General features: G+C 35.7%; 1 protein-coding gene across 1 annotated transcript in view; it reads right to left on the bottom strand.

The window, feature by feature from the left end:
• LOC135543701 (protocadherin Fat 3) overlaps positions 1-21,410 on the bottom strand; it is a 290,068-nt gene that overhangs the window by 86,338 nt on the left and 182,320 nt on the right. Inside the window, exons 40-41 of the mRNA XM_064971068.1 lie at positions 6,807-7,040; positions 1,351-1,715 (exon numbers count right to left, since the gene is read on the bottom strand). Of these exons, the coding sequence (XP_064827140.1) occupies positions 1,351-1,715; positions 6,807-7,040 (599 nt within the window). The remainder of the gene's footprint in view (positions 1-1,350; positions 1,716-6,806; positions 7,041-21,410) is intronic.

Here is a 21,410-nt window from a genome sequence, read left to right as displayed (position 1 = left end):
CCCACATCATCAGCAAGTTCCTCACAAACTACACAGACCAGGAGAACACAGACCAGATTAATAATCCTGGGGGTCCCTGCTCCCCAGCTTGGTAGTATTAATACCCCCAGGTGTCCCTGCTCCCTGGCTTGGTAGTATTAATACTCCCAGGGGTCCCTGCTCCCTGGCTTGGTAGTATTAATACTCCCAGGGGTCCCTGCTCCCCGGCTTGGCTGTATTAATACTCCCAGGGGTCCCTGCTCCCTGGCTTGGCTGTATTAATACTCCCAGGGGTCCCTGCTCCCTGGCTTGGCTGTATTAATACTCCCAGGGGTCCCTGCTCCCCGGCCTGGTAGTATTAATACTCCCAGGGGTCCCTGCTCCCCGCCCTGGTAGTATTAATACTCACGGGGGTCCCTGCCGCCCATATTGGCAGTATTAATACGCCTGGGGATCCCTGTGCCCCACCCTGGTAGTATTAATACTCCTGGTGGTCCCTGTGCCCCACCCTGGTAGTATTAATACTCCTGGGGGTCCCTGTACCCCACCCTGGTAGTATTAATACTCCTGGGGGTCCCTGTACTCATGGGGGTCCCTGTGCCCCACCCTGGTAGTATTAATACTCCTGGGGGTCCCTGTGCCCCACTCTGGTAGTATTAATACTCCTGGGGGTCCCTGTGCCCCACCCTGGTAGTATTAATACTCCTGGGGGTCCCTGTGCCCCACCCTGGTAGTATTAATACTCCTGGGGTCCCTGTGCCCCACCCTGGTAGTATTAATACTCCTGGGGGTCCCTGTGCCACACCCTGGTAGTATTAATACTCCTGGGGGTCCCTGTGCCCCACCCTGGTAGTATTAATACTCCTGGGGGTCCCTGTGCCCCACCCTGGTAGTATTAATACTCCCGGGGTCCCTGTGCCCCACCCTGGTAGTATTAATACTCCTGGGGGTCCCTGTGCCCCACCCTGGTAGTATTAATACTCCTGGGGGTCCCTGTGCCCCACCCTGGTAGTATTAATACTCCTGGGGGTCCCTGTGCCCCACCCTGGTAGTATTAATACTCCTGGGGGTCCCTGTGCCCCACCCCGGTAGTATTAATACTCCTGGGGGTCTCTGTGCCCCACCCTGGTAGTATTAATACTACTGGGGGTCCCTGTGCCCCACCCTGGTAGTATTAATACTCCTGGGAGTCCGTGCACCACAGATTCGGAAAGACAAAATACCTATCAAACTACCCTGCAAACAAACATTTGTTGTTTGGACATCGTCAGAACGTCAGGAGATTGTGTCATAGTCCCCTGGACGTCCTTAGGACGTCCCCTGTTTGCTGGGTGGTCAACTGTATTGTAATATTTTTTTGTAGTCTTATACCTGAGTCTATTTGCATCACAGCTGTCAGCGTCAGAGGCCTGGACGCAGGTCACAAACTGTCCCCTGGGGGCCAGCTCACTTAAGTACACTTCGTACAGTGATTGGCTGAAGGAAGGAGGGTTGTCGTTGGTGTCTGTAACCAAAACCATGACATTGACCTCGCTGCTCAGGGCAGGGTTGCCGCTGTCGGTTGCCCTGACGATGAAGGTGTATTGTTGCATGGTTTCGTAGTCGAGCGTGCGTGCGGTGAGGATCAGTCCGCTGCTGCTATCGATGTGGAAGAAGTCGGTACTGTTGTAGACGTCTGACAGGATCTGGTAACGGACCAACGCGTTACGCTCTGAGTCACTGTCCAACGCCAACACCTGGGGGAAGAGATATATGTAATTTAGTCAAAGTGGTCCTCAAACGCTCAACGTTATTGTTATTGATTCACTGACGCATCAAGCCGACCTGGGTCAGACGTATGTATATCATTACATTCAGTGGTTTCCTGTTTCAGTTGTTGTCATCGACCACCCACCAGCCCTTAGGTCCTCAATGAACTCCACACCTTGATAAGCTTATTTCCTTGACGATGGCTCAGCGTTCTTCAACCTCCTGAAGTCTGCCTTCGATTAATTTCTTTCCAACTCTCTCTTTCCCATCCTTGCCTCTTTTCACCTCACCTTTTCCCAGTCCCCTTCACCTCACAAGGCAGGCAATACGCTTGACCTCACCTTTTCCCAGTCCCCTCCCACTTTCCCAGTCCCCTTAATCTCACAAGGCAGAATAGTAAAGGTTATCTCACCCTTTCCCAGTCCCCTCCCACTTTCCCAGTCCCCTCCCACTTTCCCAGTCCCCTTTCTCTCACAAGGCAGAATAGTAAAGGTTACCTCACCCTTTCCCAGTCCCCTCCCACTTTCCCGGTCCCCTCCCACTTTCCCAGTCCCCTCCTTTCCCAGTCCCCTTCCTCTCACAAGGCAGAATAGTAAAGGTTACCTCACCCTTTCCCAGTCCCCTCCCACTTTCCCGGTTCCCTCCCACTTTCCCAGTCCCCTCCCACTTTCCCGGTCCCCTCCCACTTTCCCAGTCCCCTCCCACTTTCCCAAGTCCCCTTCCTCTCACAAGGCATAATAGTAAAGGTTACCTCACCCTTTCCCAGTCCCCTCCCACTTTCCCGGTCCCCTCCCACTTTCCCAGTCCCCTCCCACTTTCCCGGTCCCCTCCCACTTTCCCAGTCCCCTCCCACTTTCCCAGTCCCCTTCCTCTCACAAGGCAGAATAGTAAAGGTTACCTCACCCTTTCCCAGTCCCCTCCCACTTTCCCAGTCCCCTCCCACTTTCCCAGTCCCCTCCCACTCACAAGGCAGAAGAGTAAGGTTACCTCATCTTTACTATTCAGTCAACGACTCAATCATGGACACTCTTACTGACAGTTGTAGCTGCTTTGCGTGATGTATTGTTGTCTCTACCTTCTTGCCCTTTGTGCTGTTGTCTGTCCCAATAATGTTTCTAATCAAATCAAATCAAATTGTATTTGTCACATACACATGGTTAACAGATGTTAATGCGAGTGTAGCGAAATGCTTGTGCTTCTAGTTCCGACAATGCAGTAATAACCAACAAGTAATCCAACTAACAATTCCAAAACTACTGTCTTATACACACAAGTGTAAGGGGATAAAGAATATGTACATAAAGATATATGAATGAGTGATGGTACAGAGCAGCATAGGCAAGATACAGTAGATGGTATCGAGTACAGTATATACATATGAGATGAGTATGTAAACAAAGTGGCATAGTTAAAGTGGCTAGTGATACATGTATTACATAAAGATGCAGTAGATGATATAGAGTACAGTATATACGTATACATATGAGATGAGTATGTAAACAAAGTGGCATAGTTAAAGTGGCTAGTGATACATGTATTACATAAAGATGCAGTAGATGATATAGAGTACAGTATATACGTATACATATGAGATGAATAGTGTAGGGTATTAAACATTATATTAGGTAGCATTGTTTAAAGTGGCTAGTGATATATTTTACATAATTTCCCATTAATTCCCATTATTAAAGTGGCTGGAGTTGAGTCAGTGTGTTGGCAGCAGCCACTCAATGTTAGTGGTTGCTGTTTAACAGCCTGATGGCCTTGAGATAGAAGCTGTTTTTCAGTCTCTCGGTCCCAGCTTTGATGCACCTGTACTGACCTCGCCTTCTGGATGATAGCGGGTGAACAGGCAGTGGCTCGGGTGGTTGTTGTCCTTGATTATCTTTATGGCCTTCCTGTAACATCGGGTGGTGTAGGTGTCCTGGAGGGCAGGTAGTTTGCACCCGGTGATGCGTTGTGCAGACCTCACTACCCTCTGGAGAGCCTTACGGTTGTGGGCGGAGCAGTTGCCGTACCAGGTGGTGATACAGCCCGCCAAGATGCTCTCGATTGTGCATCTGTAGAAGTTTGTGAGTGCTTTTAGTGACAAGCTAAATTTCTTCAGCCTCCTGAGGTTGAAGAGGCGCTGCTGCACCTTCAGTTTGTCTGTGATGTGTATGCCGAGGAACTTAAAACTTACTACCCTCTCCACTACGGTTCCATCGATGTGGATAGGGGGGTGTTCCCTCTGCTGTTTCCTGAAGTCCACAATCATCTCCTTAGTTTTGTTGACGTTGAGTGTGAGGTTATTTTCCTGACACCACACTCCGAGGGCCCTCACCTCCTCCCTGTATGCCGTCTCGTTGTTGTTGGTAATCAAGCCTACCACTGTTGTGTCGTCCGCAAACTTGATGATTGAGTTGGAGGCGTGTGTGGCCACGCAGTCGTGGGTGAACAAGGAGTACAGAAGAGGGCTCAGAACGCACCCTTGTGGGGCCCCAGTGTTGAGGATCAGCGGGGTGGAGATGTTGTTGCCTACCCTCACGACCTGGGGGCGGCCCATCAGGAAGTCCAGTACCCAGTTGCACAGGGCGGGGTCGAGACCCAGGGAGACCCAATTGGAGTGGGTCTAGTGTGTCAGGTAGGGTGGAGGTGATATGGTCCTTGACTAGTCTCTCAAAGCACTTCATGATGACGGAAGTGAGTGCTACGGGGCGGTAGTCGTTTAGCTCAGTTACCTTAGCTTTCTTGGGAACAGGAACAATGGTGGCCCTCTTGAAGCATGTGGAAACAGCAGACTGGGATAGGGATCGATTGAATATGTCCGTAAACACACCAGCCAGCTGGTCTGCGCATGCTCTGAGGGTGCGGCTGGGGATGCCGTCTGGGCCTGCAGCCTTACGAGGGTTAACATGTTTAAATGTTTTACTCACCTCGGCTGCAGTGAAGGAGAGTCCGCATGTTTTCGTTGCAGGCCGTGTCATTGGCACTGTATTGTCCTCAAAGCGGGCAAAACAGTTATTTAGTCTGCCTGGGAGCAAGACATCCTGGTCCGTGACGGGGCTGGTTTTCTTTTTGTAATCTGTGATTGACTGTAGACCCTGCCACATACCTCTTGTGTCTGAGCCTTTGAATTGAGATTCTACTTTGTCTCTATACTGACGCTTAGCTTGTTTGATTGCCTTGCAGAGGGAATAGCTGCACTGTTTGTATTCGGTCATGTTTCCGGTCACCTTGCCCTGATTAAAAGCAGTGGTTCGCGCTTTCAGTTTCACGCGAATGCTGCCATCAATCCACGGTTTCTGGTTTGGGAATGTTTTAATCGTTGCTATGGAAACGACATCTTCAACGCACGTTCTAATGAACTCGCACACCGAATCAGCGTATTCGTCAATGTTGTTGTCTGACGCAATACGAAACATATCCCAGTCCACGTGATGGAAGCAGTCTTGGAGTGTGGAATCAGATTGGGTGGACCAGCGTTGGACAGACCTCAGCGTGGGAGCTTCTTGTTTTAGTTTCTGTCTGTAGGCAGGGATCAACGAAATGGAGTCGTGGTCAGCTTTTCCCGAAAGGAGGGTGGGGCAGGGCCTTATATGCGTTGCGGAAGTTAGAATAGCAATGATCCAAGGTTTTGCCAGCCCTGGTTGCCAGCCCTACCATGGTTTGTGCTGCTACCATGGTGTGTTGCTACCATGTTGTTGTCATGTTGTGTTACTACCGTGCTGTGTTGTTGTCTTAGTATGTATCTCTTTATGTAGTGTTGTCTCTCCTGTCGTGATGTGTGTTTTGTCCTACATTTCTAATTTAAATATTTATTTTTAATCCCAGGCCCCCTTACATGCAGGAGGCCATTTGACTTTTGTTAGGCCGTCATTGTAAACAAGAATTTGTTCTTAATTTACATGCCTAGTTCAATAAAGGTTCAATAAATAAATAAATACTAGAGGCCGTTATTAATACTCCTACTAATCTCACTACACCCCTTCCCCCCCAGGTCTCTGTTCTCCTACTAATCTCACTGCACCTCCTCCAGGTCTCTGTTCTCCTACTAATCTCACTGCAACCCCCTCCAGGTCTCTGTTCTCCTACTAATCACACTGTAACCCCCTCCAGGTCTCTGTTCTCCTACTAATCTCACTGCAACCCCCTCCAGGTCTCTGTTCTCCTACTAATCTCACTATAACCCCCTCCAGGTCTCTGTTCTCCTACTAATCTCACTGTAACCCCCTCCAGGTCTCTGTTCTCCTACTAGTCTCACTGTAACCCCCCTCCATGTCTCTGTTCTCCTACTAGTCTCACTGTAACCCCCTCCAGGTCTCTGTTCTCCTACTAGTCTCACTGTAACCTCCTCCAGGTCTCTGTTCTCCTACTAATCTCACTGTAACCCCCTCCAGGTCTCTGTTCTCCTACTAATCTCACTGTAACCCCCTCCAGGTCTCTGTTCTCCTACTAGTCTCACTGTAACCCCCCTCCATGTCTCTGTTCTCCTACTAGTCTCACTGTAACCCCCTCCAGGTCTCTGTTCTCCTACTAGTCTCACTGTAAACCCCCTCCAGGCCCGAAACAACACTTTGTATTCAGGAGAAAACACATTTTTGCAGTATTACTTTAGTGCTGTGTTGCAAACAGGATGCATGTTTTCTGTACAGACTTCCTTCTTTTCACTCTGTCATTTGGGTTAATATTATGGAGTAACTACAATGTTGTTGAGCCATCCTCAGTGTTCTCCTGTCAAAGTCATTACTATTTTACTGTTTTAAAGTGACCATTGGACTCATGGTGAAATCCCTGAGCAGTTTCCTTCCTCTCTGGCAACTGAGTTAGGAAGGACGCCTGTATCTTTGTAGTGACTGGGTGTATTGATACACCTTCCAAAGTGTAAATCTTCTTGTTTTACTACCCTTGTGAGGACTTCTGGTACCCAAGGGTAGTTCAAAACACACACACATGCACGCACACACGCACGCACAGACACACACACACACACACACACACACACACACACACACACACACACACACACACACACACACACACACACACACACACACACACACACACACACACACACACACACACACACACACACCTACCTGTAATACTGGAGTGCCAATCATGGAGTTCTCGGGCAGTGTGGTGGAATATGAGACGTTCTGGAAAAGCGGAGGGTTGTCATTAACGTCCAACACGGCGATGTCCACATCGACCTCTGACCTTGCACCAGTCTGCGTGTCCGTAGCCTTTACCGTTAATCGGTAGTATGGTGTGGTCTCGTAGTCTAACGGGTAGCTGACACGGATCGCACCGGTATCAAAGCCCATGTCAAACTGGAATCAGATTAATAATCATGGTTATTACACAGGTAAGAATACATTCTGTTTTACAGCACCCACCTGACCAAGAAGGAGCAATGACTCATGCCATTTTGCAGACACATTTAACCCAAAGCGACTTACAGAAGGGTGTACCTCTTCACCTGTCCGTCTAAGCCTCTTCACCTGTCCGTCTTAGCCCCTTATCCTGTCTGTCTTAGCCCCTTCACCTGTCCGTCTTAGCCCCTTCAAATGTCCGTCTTAGCCCCTTCACCTGTATGGTATTGTAATGTATGGTATTGCATTGTATTGTATGGTATTGTACTGCATTGTATGGTATGGTATGGTATGTTATTGTATGTTATTGTATGGTATTGTATTGTATTGTATTGTATGGTATGGTATTGTATGGTATTGTATGGTATTGTATGGTATGGTATTGCATTGTATGTATTGTGTATTGGTATTGTAATTGTATTGAATTGGTATAGTATGTATGGTTGTATTAGTATTGTATTGTATTGTATTGGTATTGTATTGTATTGGTATTGTATTGTATTGGTATTGTATTGTATTGGTATTGTATGGTATGGTATGGTATTGTATTCTATGGCATTGTATTGTATTGTATTGGTATTGTATTGTATTGTATTGTATTGGTATTGGTATTGTATTGTATGGTATTGTATGGTATTGTATTGTATGGTATGGTATGGTATTGTATTGTATTGGTATTGTATGGTATGGTATTGCATTGTATTGTATTGTATTGCATTGGTATTGTATTGTATTGGTATTGGTATTGTATTGGTATTGTATTGTATTGGTATTGTATTGGTATTGTATTGTATTGTATTGTATTGGTATTGGTATGTATTGTATTGGTATTGTATTGTATTGTTGTATGGTTGGTATTGTATTGGTATTGTATTGTATTGTATGGTATGGTATTGTTGGTATGGTGGTATTGTATTGTATTGTATGGTATGGTATTGGTATTGTATGGTATGTATGGTATTGTATGGTATTGTATTGTATTGTATGGTATTGTATTGGTATGGTATTGTATTGTATTGTATTGTATTGTATGGTATTGTATTGTATGGTATTGTATTGTATGGTATTGTATTGTATGGTATTGTATTGTATGGTATGGTATTGTATTGTATTGTATTGTATTGGTATTGTATTGTATTGGTATTGGTATTGTATTGTATTGTATGTATTGTATGGTATGGTATTGAATGGTATGTATTGTATTGTATTGGTATTGGTATTGGTATTGTATTGTATTGTATTGTATTGCATGGTATGGTATTGTATTGTATGGTATTGTATTGTATGGTATTGGTATTGGTATTGTATTGTATTGTATTGTATTGTTGGTATTGTATGGTATGCTGTATTGGTATGGTATTGTATGGTATGGTATTGTATTGGTATTGTATTGTATTGTATTGGTATTGTATGGTATTGTATTACTGTATGGTATTTATTGCATGGGATGGTATAGTATGGTATATGGTATTGGTATTGTATTGTATTGTATTGTATTGGTATTGTATAGTATTGTATTGTATTGTATGGTTGGTATGGTATGTATGGTATTGTATTGAATTGTATATGTATTGTATGGTATGGTATTGTATGGTATTGTATTGTATGGTATTGTATTGTATTGGTATTGTTTTGGTATTGTAATGTATTGGTATTGTATTGTATTGGTATTGTATTGTATTGGTATTGTATTGTATTGTATGGTATTGTATTGTATGGTATTGTATGGTATGTATGGTATGGTATTGTATTGTATGTATTGTTGGTATTGTATTGTATGTATTGTATTGTATGGTATTGTATGGTATTGTATTGTATTGTATTGTATGGTATTGTATTGTATGGTATTGTATGGTATGGTATGGTATTGTATGTATGGTATTGTATGTATGGTATTGTATGGTATTGTATTGTATGGTATTGTATTGTATTGTATGGTATTGTATTGTATGTATTGTATTGTATGGTATTGTATGGTTGTATTGTATTGTATTGTATGGTATGGTATTGTATTGTATGGTATTGTATTGTATGGTATTGTATTGTATTGGTATTGGTATTGTATTGTATGGTATATGGTATTGTATTGTATGTATTGTATGGTATTGTATTGTATTGGTATTGGTATTGGTATGGTATTGGTATTGTATTGTATGGTATTGGTATTGTATTGGTATATGTATGGTATTGTATTGTATGGTATTGTATTGGTATTGTATTGTATGGTATTGTATGGTATTGTATGGTATTGTATGGTATTGTATTGTATGGTATTGTATTGTATTGTATGGTATGGTATTGTATATGTATTGTATTGTATTGGTATTGTATTGTATGTATTGTATTGTATGGTATTGTATGGTATTATTGTATTGTATGTAGTTGTATTGTGTTGGTATTGTATTGTATGGTATTGTATTGTATGGTATGGTATTGTATTGTATGGTATGTATTGTATTGTATGGTATTGTATGTATTGTATTGTATGGTATTGTATTGTATGTATTGTATTGTATTGGTATTGTATTGTATGGTATTGTATTGAATTGTTATTGTATGGTATGGTATTGTATTGTATGTATTGTATTGTATGGTATTGTATGGTATTGTATTGTATTGTATGGTATTGTATTGTATTGGTATTGTATGGTATTGTATTGTATGGTATTGTATTGGTATTGTTGTATGTATTGTATTGTATGGTATGGTATTATTGTATTGTATTATATGGTATGTATTGTATGGTATGGTATGGTATTGTACTGTATGGTATTGTATTGTATGGTATTGTATTGTATGGTATTGTATTGTATGGGTATTGGTATTGTATTGTATTGTATGGTATTGTATTGGTATTGTATTGTATGGTATTGTATATGGTATGGTATTGTATTGTTGGTATGGTATTCTATTGTATGGTATTGTATGGTATTCTATTGTATGGTATGTATGTATTGTATTGTATTGTATTGTATGGTATTGTATGTATTGTATGGTATTGTATGGTATTGTATTGTATTGGTATGGTATTGTATTGCATTGTATGTATTGTATTGTATTGTATTGTATGGTATTGTTATTGTATTGTATTGTATGGTATTGTATTGTATGGTATTGGTATGGTATATTGTATTGGTATTGGTATTGTATGTATTGGTATGGTATTGTATGGTATTGTGTTATGGTATGGTATTGTATGGTATTGTATGGTATGTATTGTATGGTATTGTATGGTATTGGTATGGTATGGTTATTGTATGTATTGTATTGTATTGTATTGTATGGTATTGTATTGTATTGGTATGGTATTGTATTGTTGTATGGTATTGTATTGTATGGTATGGTATTGTATTGTATTGTATTGTATTGTATTGTATGGTATTCTATTGTATGGTATTCTATTGTATGGTATAGTATGTATTGGTATTGTGTATTGTATTGTATTGTATGGTATTGTATGGTATTGTATGGTGTTGCATGGTATGGTATTGTATGGTATTGTATTGTATGGTATGTATTGTATGGTATTGTATGGTATTGTATGGTATTGGTATTTGGTATGGTATGGTATGGTATTGTATGGTATTGTATATGGTATTGTATGTATTGTATTGTATTGTATGGTATTGTATGGGTATTGTATGGTATGGTATGGTATGGTATTGTATGTATTGTATGGTATTGTGTTGTATTGTATTGTATGGTATTGTATTGTATGGTATGGTATTGTATGGTATGGTATTGTTGTATTGTATGTATTGTATATTGTATGGTATGGTATTGTATTGTTGTATTGTTTTGTATGTATGGTATTGTATGGTATTGTATTATGGTATATTGTATTGTATGGTATTGTATGGTTTGTATGGTATTGTATTGTATTGTATTGTATGTATTGTATTGTATGGTATTGTATGGTATGTATTGTATGGTATGGTATTGTATTGTATTGTATTGTATTGTATTGTATGGTATTGTATTGTATGGTATGGTATTGTATTGTATGGTATTGTATTGTATGGTATTGTATGGTATTGTATTGTATGGTATTGTATTGTATGTATGTATTGTATATGTATTGTATGTATTGTATGGTATGGTATTGTATGGTATTGTATTGTATTGTTGGATGGTATTGTATTGGTATTGGTATGTATGGTATGGTATTGTATTGTATGGTATTGTATTGTATGGTATGGTATTGTATTGTATGTATTGTATGGTATTGTATTGTATGGTATATATGGTATTGTATTGTATTTTTTAAAATTTTACCTTTATTTTACTAGGCAAGTCAGTTAAGAACAAATTCTTATTTTTGTATGGTATTGTATGGTATTGTATTGTAATGTATTGTATGGTATGTATGTATTGTATGGTATTGTATGGTATTGTATGGTATGGTATTGTATGGTATTGTATGGTATGGTTGTATGGTATGGTATGGTATGGTATGGTATGGTATTGGTATGGTATGGTATGGTATTGTATTGTATGGTATTGTATTGTATGGTATGGTATTGTATTGTACATGGTATGGTATTGTATTGTATGGTATTGGTATTGTATTGTATGGTATGTATTGGTATTGTATTGTATTGGTATTGGTATTGTATGGTATTGTATTGTATGGTATTGTATGGTATTGGATTGTATGGTATTGTATGGTATGGTATGGTATATGTATGGTATTGTGTTGTTGTATGTATTGTATTGTATGGTATTGTATTGTATGGTATTGTATTGTATGGTATGGTATTGTATGGTATTGTATGTATTGTATGGTATTGTATGTATGGTATTGTATTGTATGGTATTGTATTGGTTGTATGTATTGTATGGTATTGTATGGTATTGTATTGTATGGTATTGTTGTATTGTATGGTATATTGTATTGTATGGTTGTATTGTATGGTATTGTATGGTATTGTATTGTATGGTATTGTATTGTATGGTATTGTATATGTATTGTATGGTATGGTATTGTATTGTATGGTATGTATGTATTGTATGGTATGTTGTATTGTATGTATTGTATGGTATTGTATGTATTGTATGGTATGGTATGTATATGTATTGTATGTATTGTATGGTATTGTATGGTATTGTGTTGTATTGTATGGTATATGTATGGTATTGTATGGTATTGTATTGTATGGTTGTATGTATTGTATGGTATTGTATGGTATTGTATTGTATGGTATGGTTGTATGGTATGGTATGGTATGGTATTGTATGGTATGTATTGTATGGTTGTATTGTATTGTATTGGTATTGTATTCTATTGTATGGTATTGTATTGTATTGTATGGTATTGTATTGTATTGTATATTGTATTGTATGGTTGTATGGTGTATGGTATTGTATTGTATGGTATTGTATGGTATTGTATTGTGTATGGTATGGTATTGTATTGTATTGGTATGGTATTGTGTATTGTATGTATTGGTATTGGTATTGGTATTGTATGGTATGGTATTGTTGTATTGTATTGTATGGTATTGTATGTTGTATTGTATTGTATGGTATTGTATTGTATGGTATTGTTGTATGGTATTGTATTGTATGGTATTGTGTATGGTATGGTATTGTATGGTATTGTATTGTGTTGTATTGGTATGGTATTGTATTGTATTGTATTGTATTGTGTTGCATGGTATGGTATTGTTGTATGGTATTGTATGGTATTGTATTGTATTGTATTGTATGGTATTGTATTGTATGGTATTGTATGGTATTGTATTGTATGGTATATGGTATTGTATTGTATGGTATTGTATGGTATTGTATTGTATTGTATTGGTATTGTATGGTATGTATTGTATGGTGTATGTATGGTATTGTATGGTATGGTATTGTATGGTATTGTATTGTATGGTATTGTATTGTATGGTATGGTATGTATGGTATTGTATTGTTGGTATGGTATTGATGGTATTGGTATGGTATGTATATGGTATTGTATGGTTGTATTGTATTGTATTGTATGGTATTGTATTGTATGGTATTGTATGGTATTGTATTGTATGGTATTGTATTGTATGGTATTGTATTGTATGGTATTGTATGGTATTGTATTGTATATTTTATATGGCATTGTCAGTTAAGAACAAATTCTTATTTTCAATGTATGGCCTATATGGTATGGTATTGTATGTATTGTATGGTATGGTATTGTATGGTATTGTATGGTATTGTATGGTATGGTATTGCATTGTATTGTATTGTATTGCATTGGTATTGTATTGTATCGTATTGTATTGGTATTGTATGGTATGGTATTGCATTGTATTGTATTGTATTGCATTGGTATTGTATTGTATTGAATTGGTATTGTATTGTATTGGTATTGTATTGTATTGGTATTGTATTGTATTGGTATTGTATGGTGTGGTATGGTATTGTATTCTATGGCATTGTATTGTATTGTATTGGTATTGGTATTGGTATTGTAATTGGTATTGGTATTGTATTGTATGGTATAGTATGGTATTGTATAGTATTGTATTGTATTGTATGGTATGGTATTGTATGCTATTGTATTGTATGGTATGGTATGGTATGGTATTGTATTGGTATTGGTATTGTATGGTATTGGATGGTATTGGATTGGTATTGTATTGTATGGTATTGTATTGTATGGTATTGTAATGGTATTGGTATTGGTATTGTATTGTATTGTATTGGTATTGTATTATTTTGGTATTGTATGGTATGGTATTGCATTGTATTGTATTGTATGGTATGGTATTGTATTGTATTGTATGTGTATGGTATTGTATTTGTATGGTATTGTATTGTATTGTATTGTATTGTATTGTATTGTATGGTATGGTATTGGTATTGTATTGTATGTATTGTATGGTATTGTATTGTATTGTATGGTATTGTATGGTATTGTAATGGTATTGTATTGTTGTTGGTATGGTATGGTATTGTATTGTATGGTATTGTATTGTATGGTATTGTATTGTATGTTATTGTACTGTATGGTATGTTATTGTATGGTATGGTATGGTATTGTATTGGTATTGTATGGTATTGTATTGTATGGTATTGTATTGTATAGTATTGTATTGTATTGTATGGTATTGTATTGTATGGTATGGTATGGTATTGTATGGTATTGTATTGTATGGTATTGTATTGTATTGTATGGTATTGTATTGTATGGTAATGTATGGTATTGTATTGCATGGGATGGTATTGTATGGTATTGTATTGTATGGTATAATATTGTATGGTATGGTATATTGTATTGTATTGTATGGTATTGTATTGTATGGTATTGGTATTGTATGGTATTGTATTGTATGGTATTGTATGGTATTGTATTGTATGGTATTGTATTGTATGTATTGTATGTATTGTATTGTATTGTATGGTATTGTATTGTATTGTATGTATTGTATTGTATGGTATGGTATTGTATTGTATGGTATTGTATTGTATTGTATGGTATTGTATTGTATGGTATTGTATTGTACTGGTATTGTATTGTACGGGTATTGTATTGTATAAGTATTGTATTGTATTGGTATTGTATTGTATTGGTATTGTATTGGTATTGGTATTGTATTGTATGGTATTGTATTGGTATTGTATTGTATGGTATGGTATTGAATGGTATTGTATGGTATTGTATTGTATTGGTATTGTATTGTATTGGTATTGTATTGTATTGGTATTGTATTGCATGGTATGGTATTGTATGGTATTGTATGGTATTGTATTGTATGGTATTGTATGGTATGGTATGGTATTGTATTGTATGGTATGGTATTGTATGGCATGGTATTGTATTGTATTGTATTGCATTGTATGGTATAGTATGGTATGGTATTGTGCTGTATTGTATTGTATGGTATTGTATGGTATTGTATTGCATGGTATGGTATTGTATGGTATTGTATTGTATGGTATAGTATGGTATGGCATTGTGTTGTATTGTATTGTATGGTATTGTATGGTATTGTATGGTATTGTATTGCATGGGATGGTATAGTATGGTATTGTATGGTATTGTATTGTATGGTATTGTATTGTATGGTATTGTATTGTATTGGTATTGTATTGTATTGGTATAGTATTGTATTGTATTGTATTGGTATTGTATTGTATGGTATTGTATTGTATGGTATGGTATGGTATTGTATGGTATTGTATTGTATTGTATTGTATGGTATTGTATGGTATTGTATGGTATTGTTTGGTATTGTATTGTATGGTATTGTATGGTATTGTATGGTATTGTATGGTATGGTATTGTATGGTATGGTATTGTATGGTATGGTATTGTATTGTATGGTGTTGTATTGTATGGTATGGTATTGTATTGTATGGTATAGTATTGTATGGTATTGTATGGTATGGTATTGTATTGTATGGTATTGTATTGTATGGTATTGAATTGTATGGTATAGTATGGTATTGTATGGTATGGTATTGTATTGTATGGTATTGTATTGTATGGTATGGTATTGTATTGTATGGTATAGTATTGTATGGTATTGTATCGTATGGTATTGTATTGTATGGTATTGTATTGTATGGTATTGAATTGTATGGTATAGTATGGTATTGTATGGTATGGTATTGTATGGTATGGTATTGTATGGAATGGTATTGTATTGTATGGTATTGTACTGTATGGTATTGTACTGTATGGTATTGTATTGTATGGTATGGTATTATATGGTATTGTATGGTATTGTATGGTATGGTATTGTATGGTATGGTATTGTATGGAATGGTATTGTATTGTATGGTATTGTACTGTATGGTATTGTACTGTATGGTATTGTATTGTATGGTATGGTATTGTATTGTATGGTATAGTATGGTATGGTATGTTGTTGTATTGTATTGTATGGTATTGTATGGTATTGTATTGTATGGTATATTATTGTATGGTATTGTATGGTATTGTATTGTATGGTATTGTATTGTATGGTATAGTATTGTATGGTATTGTATTGTATGGTATTGTATTGTATTGTATGGTATTGTATTGTATGGTATTGTATGGTATTGTATTGTATGGTATTGTATTGTATTGTATGGTATTGTATTGTATGGTATTGTATTGTATTGGTATTGTATTGTATAAGTATTGTATTGTATTGGTATTGTATTGTATTGGTATTGTATTGGTATTGGTATTGTATTGTATGGTATTGTATTGGTATTGTATTGTATGGTATGGTATTGAATGGTATTGTATGGTATTGTATTGTATTGTATTGGTATTGTATTGTATTGGTATTGTATTGCATGGTATGGTATTGTATGGTATTGTATGGTATTGTATTGTATGGTATTGTATGGTATGGTATGGTATGGTATTGTATTGTATGGTATGGTATTGTATGGCATGGTATTGTATTGTATTGTATTGTATTGTATTGCATTGTATGGTATAGTATGGTATGGTATTGTGCTGTATTGTATTGTATGGTATTGTATGGTATTGTATTGCATGGTATGGTATTGTATGGTATTGTATTGTATGGTATAGTATGGTATGGCATTGTGTTGTATTGTATTGTATGGTATTGTATGGTATTGTATGGTATTGTATTGCATGGGATGGTATAGTATGGTATTGTATGGTATTGTATTGTATTGTATTGTATGGTATTGTATTGTATTGTATTGTATTGGTATTGTATTGTATTGGTATAGTATTGTATTGTATTGTATTGGTATTGTATTGTATGGTATTGTATTGAATTGTTATTGTATGGTATTGTATGGTATTGTATTGTGTGGTATTGTATGGTATTGTATTGTATGGTATTGTTTGGTATTGTATTGTATGGTATTGTATGGTATTGTATGGTATGGTATTGTATGGTATTGTATTGTATGGTATTGTACTGTATGGTATTGTATTGTATGGTATTGTATGGTATGGTATTGTATTGTATGGTATAGTATTGTATGGTATTGTATCGTATGGTATTGTATTGTATGGTATTGTATTGTATGGTATTGAATTGTATGGTATTGAATTGTATGGTATAGTATGGTATTGTATGGTATGGTATGGTATTGTATGGTATGGTATTGTATGGAATGGTATTGTATTGTATGGTATTGTACTGTATGGTATTGTACTGTATGGTATTGTATTGTATGGTATGGTATTATATGGTATTGTATGGTATGGTATGGTATGGTATGGTATTGTATGGTATGGTATTGTATTGTATGGTATTGTACTGTATGGTATTGTATTGTATGGTATTGTATTGTATGGTATGGTATTGTATTGTATGGTATAGTATTGTATGGTATTGTGTTGTATTGTATTGTATGGTATTGTATGGTATTGTGTTGCATGGTATGGTATTGTATGATATTGTATTGTATGGTATTGTATTGTATGGTATGGTATTGTATTGTATGGTATTGTATTGTATGGTATTCTATTGTATGGTATAGTATGGTATGGTATGGTATTGTGTTGTATTGTATTGTATGGTATTGTATGGTATTGTGTTGCATGGTATGGTATTGTATGGTATTGTATTGTATGGTATTGTATTGTATGGTATTGTATGGTATTGCATTGTATGGTATTGTATGGTATTGTATGGTATTGTATTGTATGGTATGGTATGGTATGGTATGGTATGGTATTGTATGGTATTGTATTGTATGGTATTGTATTGTATGGTATGGTATTATATGGTATTGTATTGTATGGTATTGTATTGTATGGTTTGGTATTGTATTGTATGGTATTGTATTGTATGGTATTGTATTGTATGGTATAGTATGGTATGGTATTGTGTTGTATTGTATTGTATGGTATTGTATGGTATTGTGTTGCATGGTATGGTATTGTATGGTATTGTTTTGTATGGTATTGTATTGTATTGTATGGTATTGTATTGTATGGTATGGTATTGTATTGTATGGTATTGTATTGTATGGTATGGTATGGTATTGTATGGTATTGTATGGTATTGTGTTGTATTGTATTGTATTGTATGGTATTGTATTGTATGGTATGGTATTGTATTGTATGGTATTGTACTGTATGGTATTGTATGGTATTGTATTGTATGGTATGGTATAGTATTGTATGGTATTGTATGGTATGGTATTGTATGGTATGGTATGGTATTGTATTGTATGGTATAGTATGGTATGGTATTGTGTTGTATTGTATTGTATGGTATTGTATGGTATTGTGTTGCATGGTATGGTATTGTATGGTATTGTATTGTATGGTATTGTATTGTATGGTATGGTATTGTATTGTATTGTATGGTATTGTATTGTATGGTATTCTATTGTATGGTATTCTATTGTATGGTATTCTATTGTATGGTATAGTATGTTATGGTATTGTGTTGTATTGTATTGTATGGTATTGTATGGTATTGTGTTGCATGGTATGGTATTGTATGGTATTGTATTGTATGGTATTGTATTGTATGGTATTGTATGGTATTGTATTGTATGGTATTGTATGGTATTGTATGGTATTGTATTGTATGGTATGGTATGGTATTGTTTTGTATGGTATTGTATTGTATTGTATTGTATGGTATTGTATTGTATTGTATTGTATGGTATTGTATTGTATGGTATTGTATGGTATTGTATTGTATGGTATGGTATGGTATGGTATGGTATTGTATGGTATTGTATGGTATTGTGTTGTATTGTATTGTATGGTATTGTATTGTATGGTATGGTATTGTATGGTATTGTATTGTATGGTATTGTATGGTATAGTATGGTATGGTGTTGTATTGTATTGTATGGTATTGTATGGTATTGTGTTGCATGGTATGGTATTGTATGGTATTGTTTTGTATGGTATTGTATTGTATTGTATGGTATTGTATTGTATGGTATTGTATTGTATGGTATTGTATTGTATGGTATGGTATGGTATGGTATGGTATTGTATGGTATTGTGTTGTATTGTATTGTATTGTATTGTATTGTATTGTATGGTATTGTATTGTATGGTATGGTATTGTATTGTATGGTATTGTATGGTATTGTATTGTATGTTATTGTATGGTATTGTATGGTATTGTATTGTATGGTATTGTATTGTATTGTATGGTATGGTATGGTATTGTATGGTATTGTATTGTATTGGATGGTATTGTATTGTATTGTATGGTATTGTATTGTATGGTATTGTATTGTATGGTATTGTATTGTATGGTATGGTATTGTATTGTATGGTATTGTATTGTATGGTATTGTATTGTATGGTATAGTATGGTATTGTATTGTATTTTTTTTTTAAATTTTACCTTTATTTTACTAGGCAAGTCAGTTAAGAACAAATTCTTATTTTCAATGACGGCCTATGAACATGGTATGGTATTGTATTGTATTGTATGGCATTGTATTGTATGGTATTGTATGGTATTGTATGGTATGGTATTGTATGGTATTGTATTGTATTGTATGGTATGGTATTGTATGGTATGGTATTGTATGGTATGGTATGGTATGGTATTGTATGGTATGGTATGGTATGGTATTGTATGGTATGGTATGGTATGGTATTGTATGGTATGGTATGGTATTGTATTGCACGGTATGGTATTGTATTGTATGGTATTGTATGGTATTGTATTGTATGGTATGGTATTGTATGGTATTGTATTGTATTGTATTGGTATTGTATGGTATTGTATTGTATGGTATTGTATGGTATTGGATTGTATGGTATTCTATGGTATGGTATGGTATGGTATGGTATTGTATGGTATGGTATTGTGTTGTATGGTGTTGTATTGTATGGTATTGTACTGTATGGTATTGTATTGTATTGTATGGTATAGTATGGTATGGTATTGTATTGTATGGTATAGTATTGTATGGTATTGTATCGTATGGTATTGTATTGTATGGTATTGTATTGTATGGTATTGTTTTGTATGGTATTGTATTGTATGGTATTGTATTGTATGGTATTGTATTGTATGGTATGGTATGGTATTGTATGGTATTGTATTGTATTGTATTGTATTGTATGGTATTGTATTGTATGGTATGGTATTGTATTGTATGGTATTGTACTGTATGGTATTGTATGGTATTGTATTGTATGGTATGGTATTGTATGGTATAGTATTGTATGGTATTGTATGGTATGGTATTGTATGGTATGGTATGGTATTGTATTGTATGGTATAGTATGGTATGGTATTGTGTTGTATTGTATTGTATGGTATTGTATGGTATTGTGTTGCATGGTATGGTATTGTATTGTATGGTATTGTATTGTATGGTATGGTATTGTATTGTATGGTATTGTATTGTATTGTATGGTATTGTATTGTATAGTATTATATTGTATGGTATTCTATTGTCTGGTATAGTATGTTATGGTATTGTGTTGTATTGTATTGTATGGTATTGTATGGTATTGTGTTGCATGGTATGGTATTGTATGGTATTGTATTGTATGGTATTGTATGGTATTGTATTGTATGGTATTGTATTGTATGGTATTGTATGGTATTGTATTGTATTGTATTGTATGGTATTGAATGGTATTGTATGGTATGGTATGGTATGGTATTGTATGGTATTGTATGGTATTGTGTTGTATTGTATTGTATTGTATGGTATTGTATTGTATGGTATGGTATTGTATGGTATTGTATGGTATAGTATGGTGTTGTATTGTATTGTATGGTATTGTATGGTATTGTGTTGTATTGTATGGTATTGTATTGTATGGTATTGTATTGTATGGTATTGTATTGTATTGTATGGTATTGTATGGTATGGTATGGTATGGTATGGTATGGTATGGTATTGTATGGTATGGTATTGTATGGTATTGTGTTGTATTGTATTGTATTGTATTGTATTGTATGGTATTGTATGGTATGGTATTGTATTGTATGGTATTGTATGTTATTGTATTGTATGGTATTGTATGGTATTGTATGGTATTGTATTGTATGGTATTGTATTGTATTGTATGGTATGGTATGGTATTGTATGGTATTGTATTGTATTGGATGGTATTGTATTGTATGGTATGGTATTGTATTGTATGGTATTGTATTGTATGGTATTGTATTGTATGGTATGGTATTGTATTGTATGGTATTGTATTGTATGGTATTGTATTGTATGGTATAGTATGGTATTGTATTGTATTTTTTTTTTAATTTTACCTTTATTTTACTAGGCAAGTCAGTTAAGAACAAATTCTTATTTTCAATGACGGCCTAAGAACATGGTATGGTATTGTATGGTATTGTATGGTATTGTATTGTATGGTATTGTATGGTATGGTATTGTATGGTATGGTATTGTATGGTATGGTAT

This window comes from Oncorhynchus masou, chromosome 8 (assembly GCF_036934945.1).
Source record: "Oncorhynchus masou masou isolate Uvic2021 chromosome 8, UVic_Omas_1.1, whole genome shotgun sequence".
In the NCBI taxonomy this organism is placed as follows: Eukaryota; Metazoa; Chordata; class Actinopteri; order Salmoniformes; family Salmonidae; genus Oncorhynchus; species Oncorhynchus masou.
Note: the sequence above shows the minus strand (reverse complement) of the source record. Positions and strands in the feature narration are given on the sequence as shown.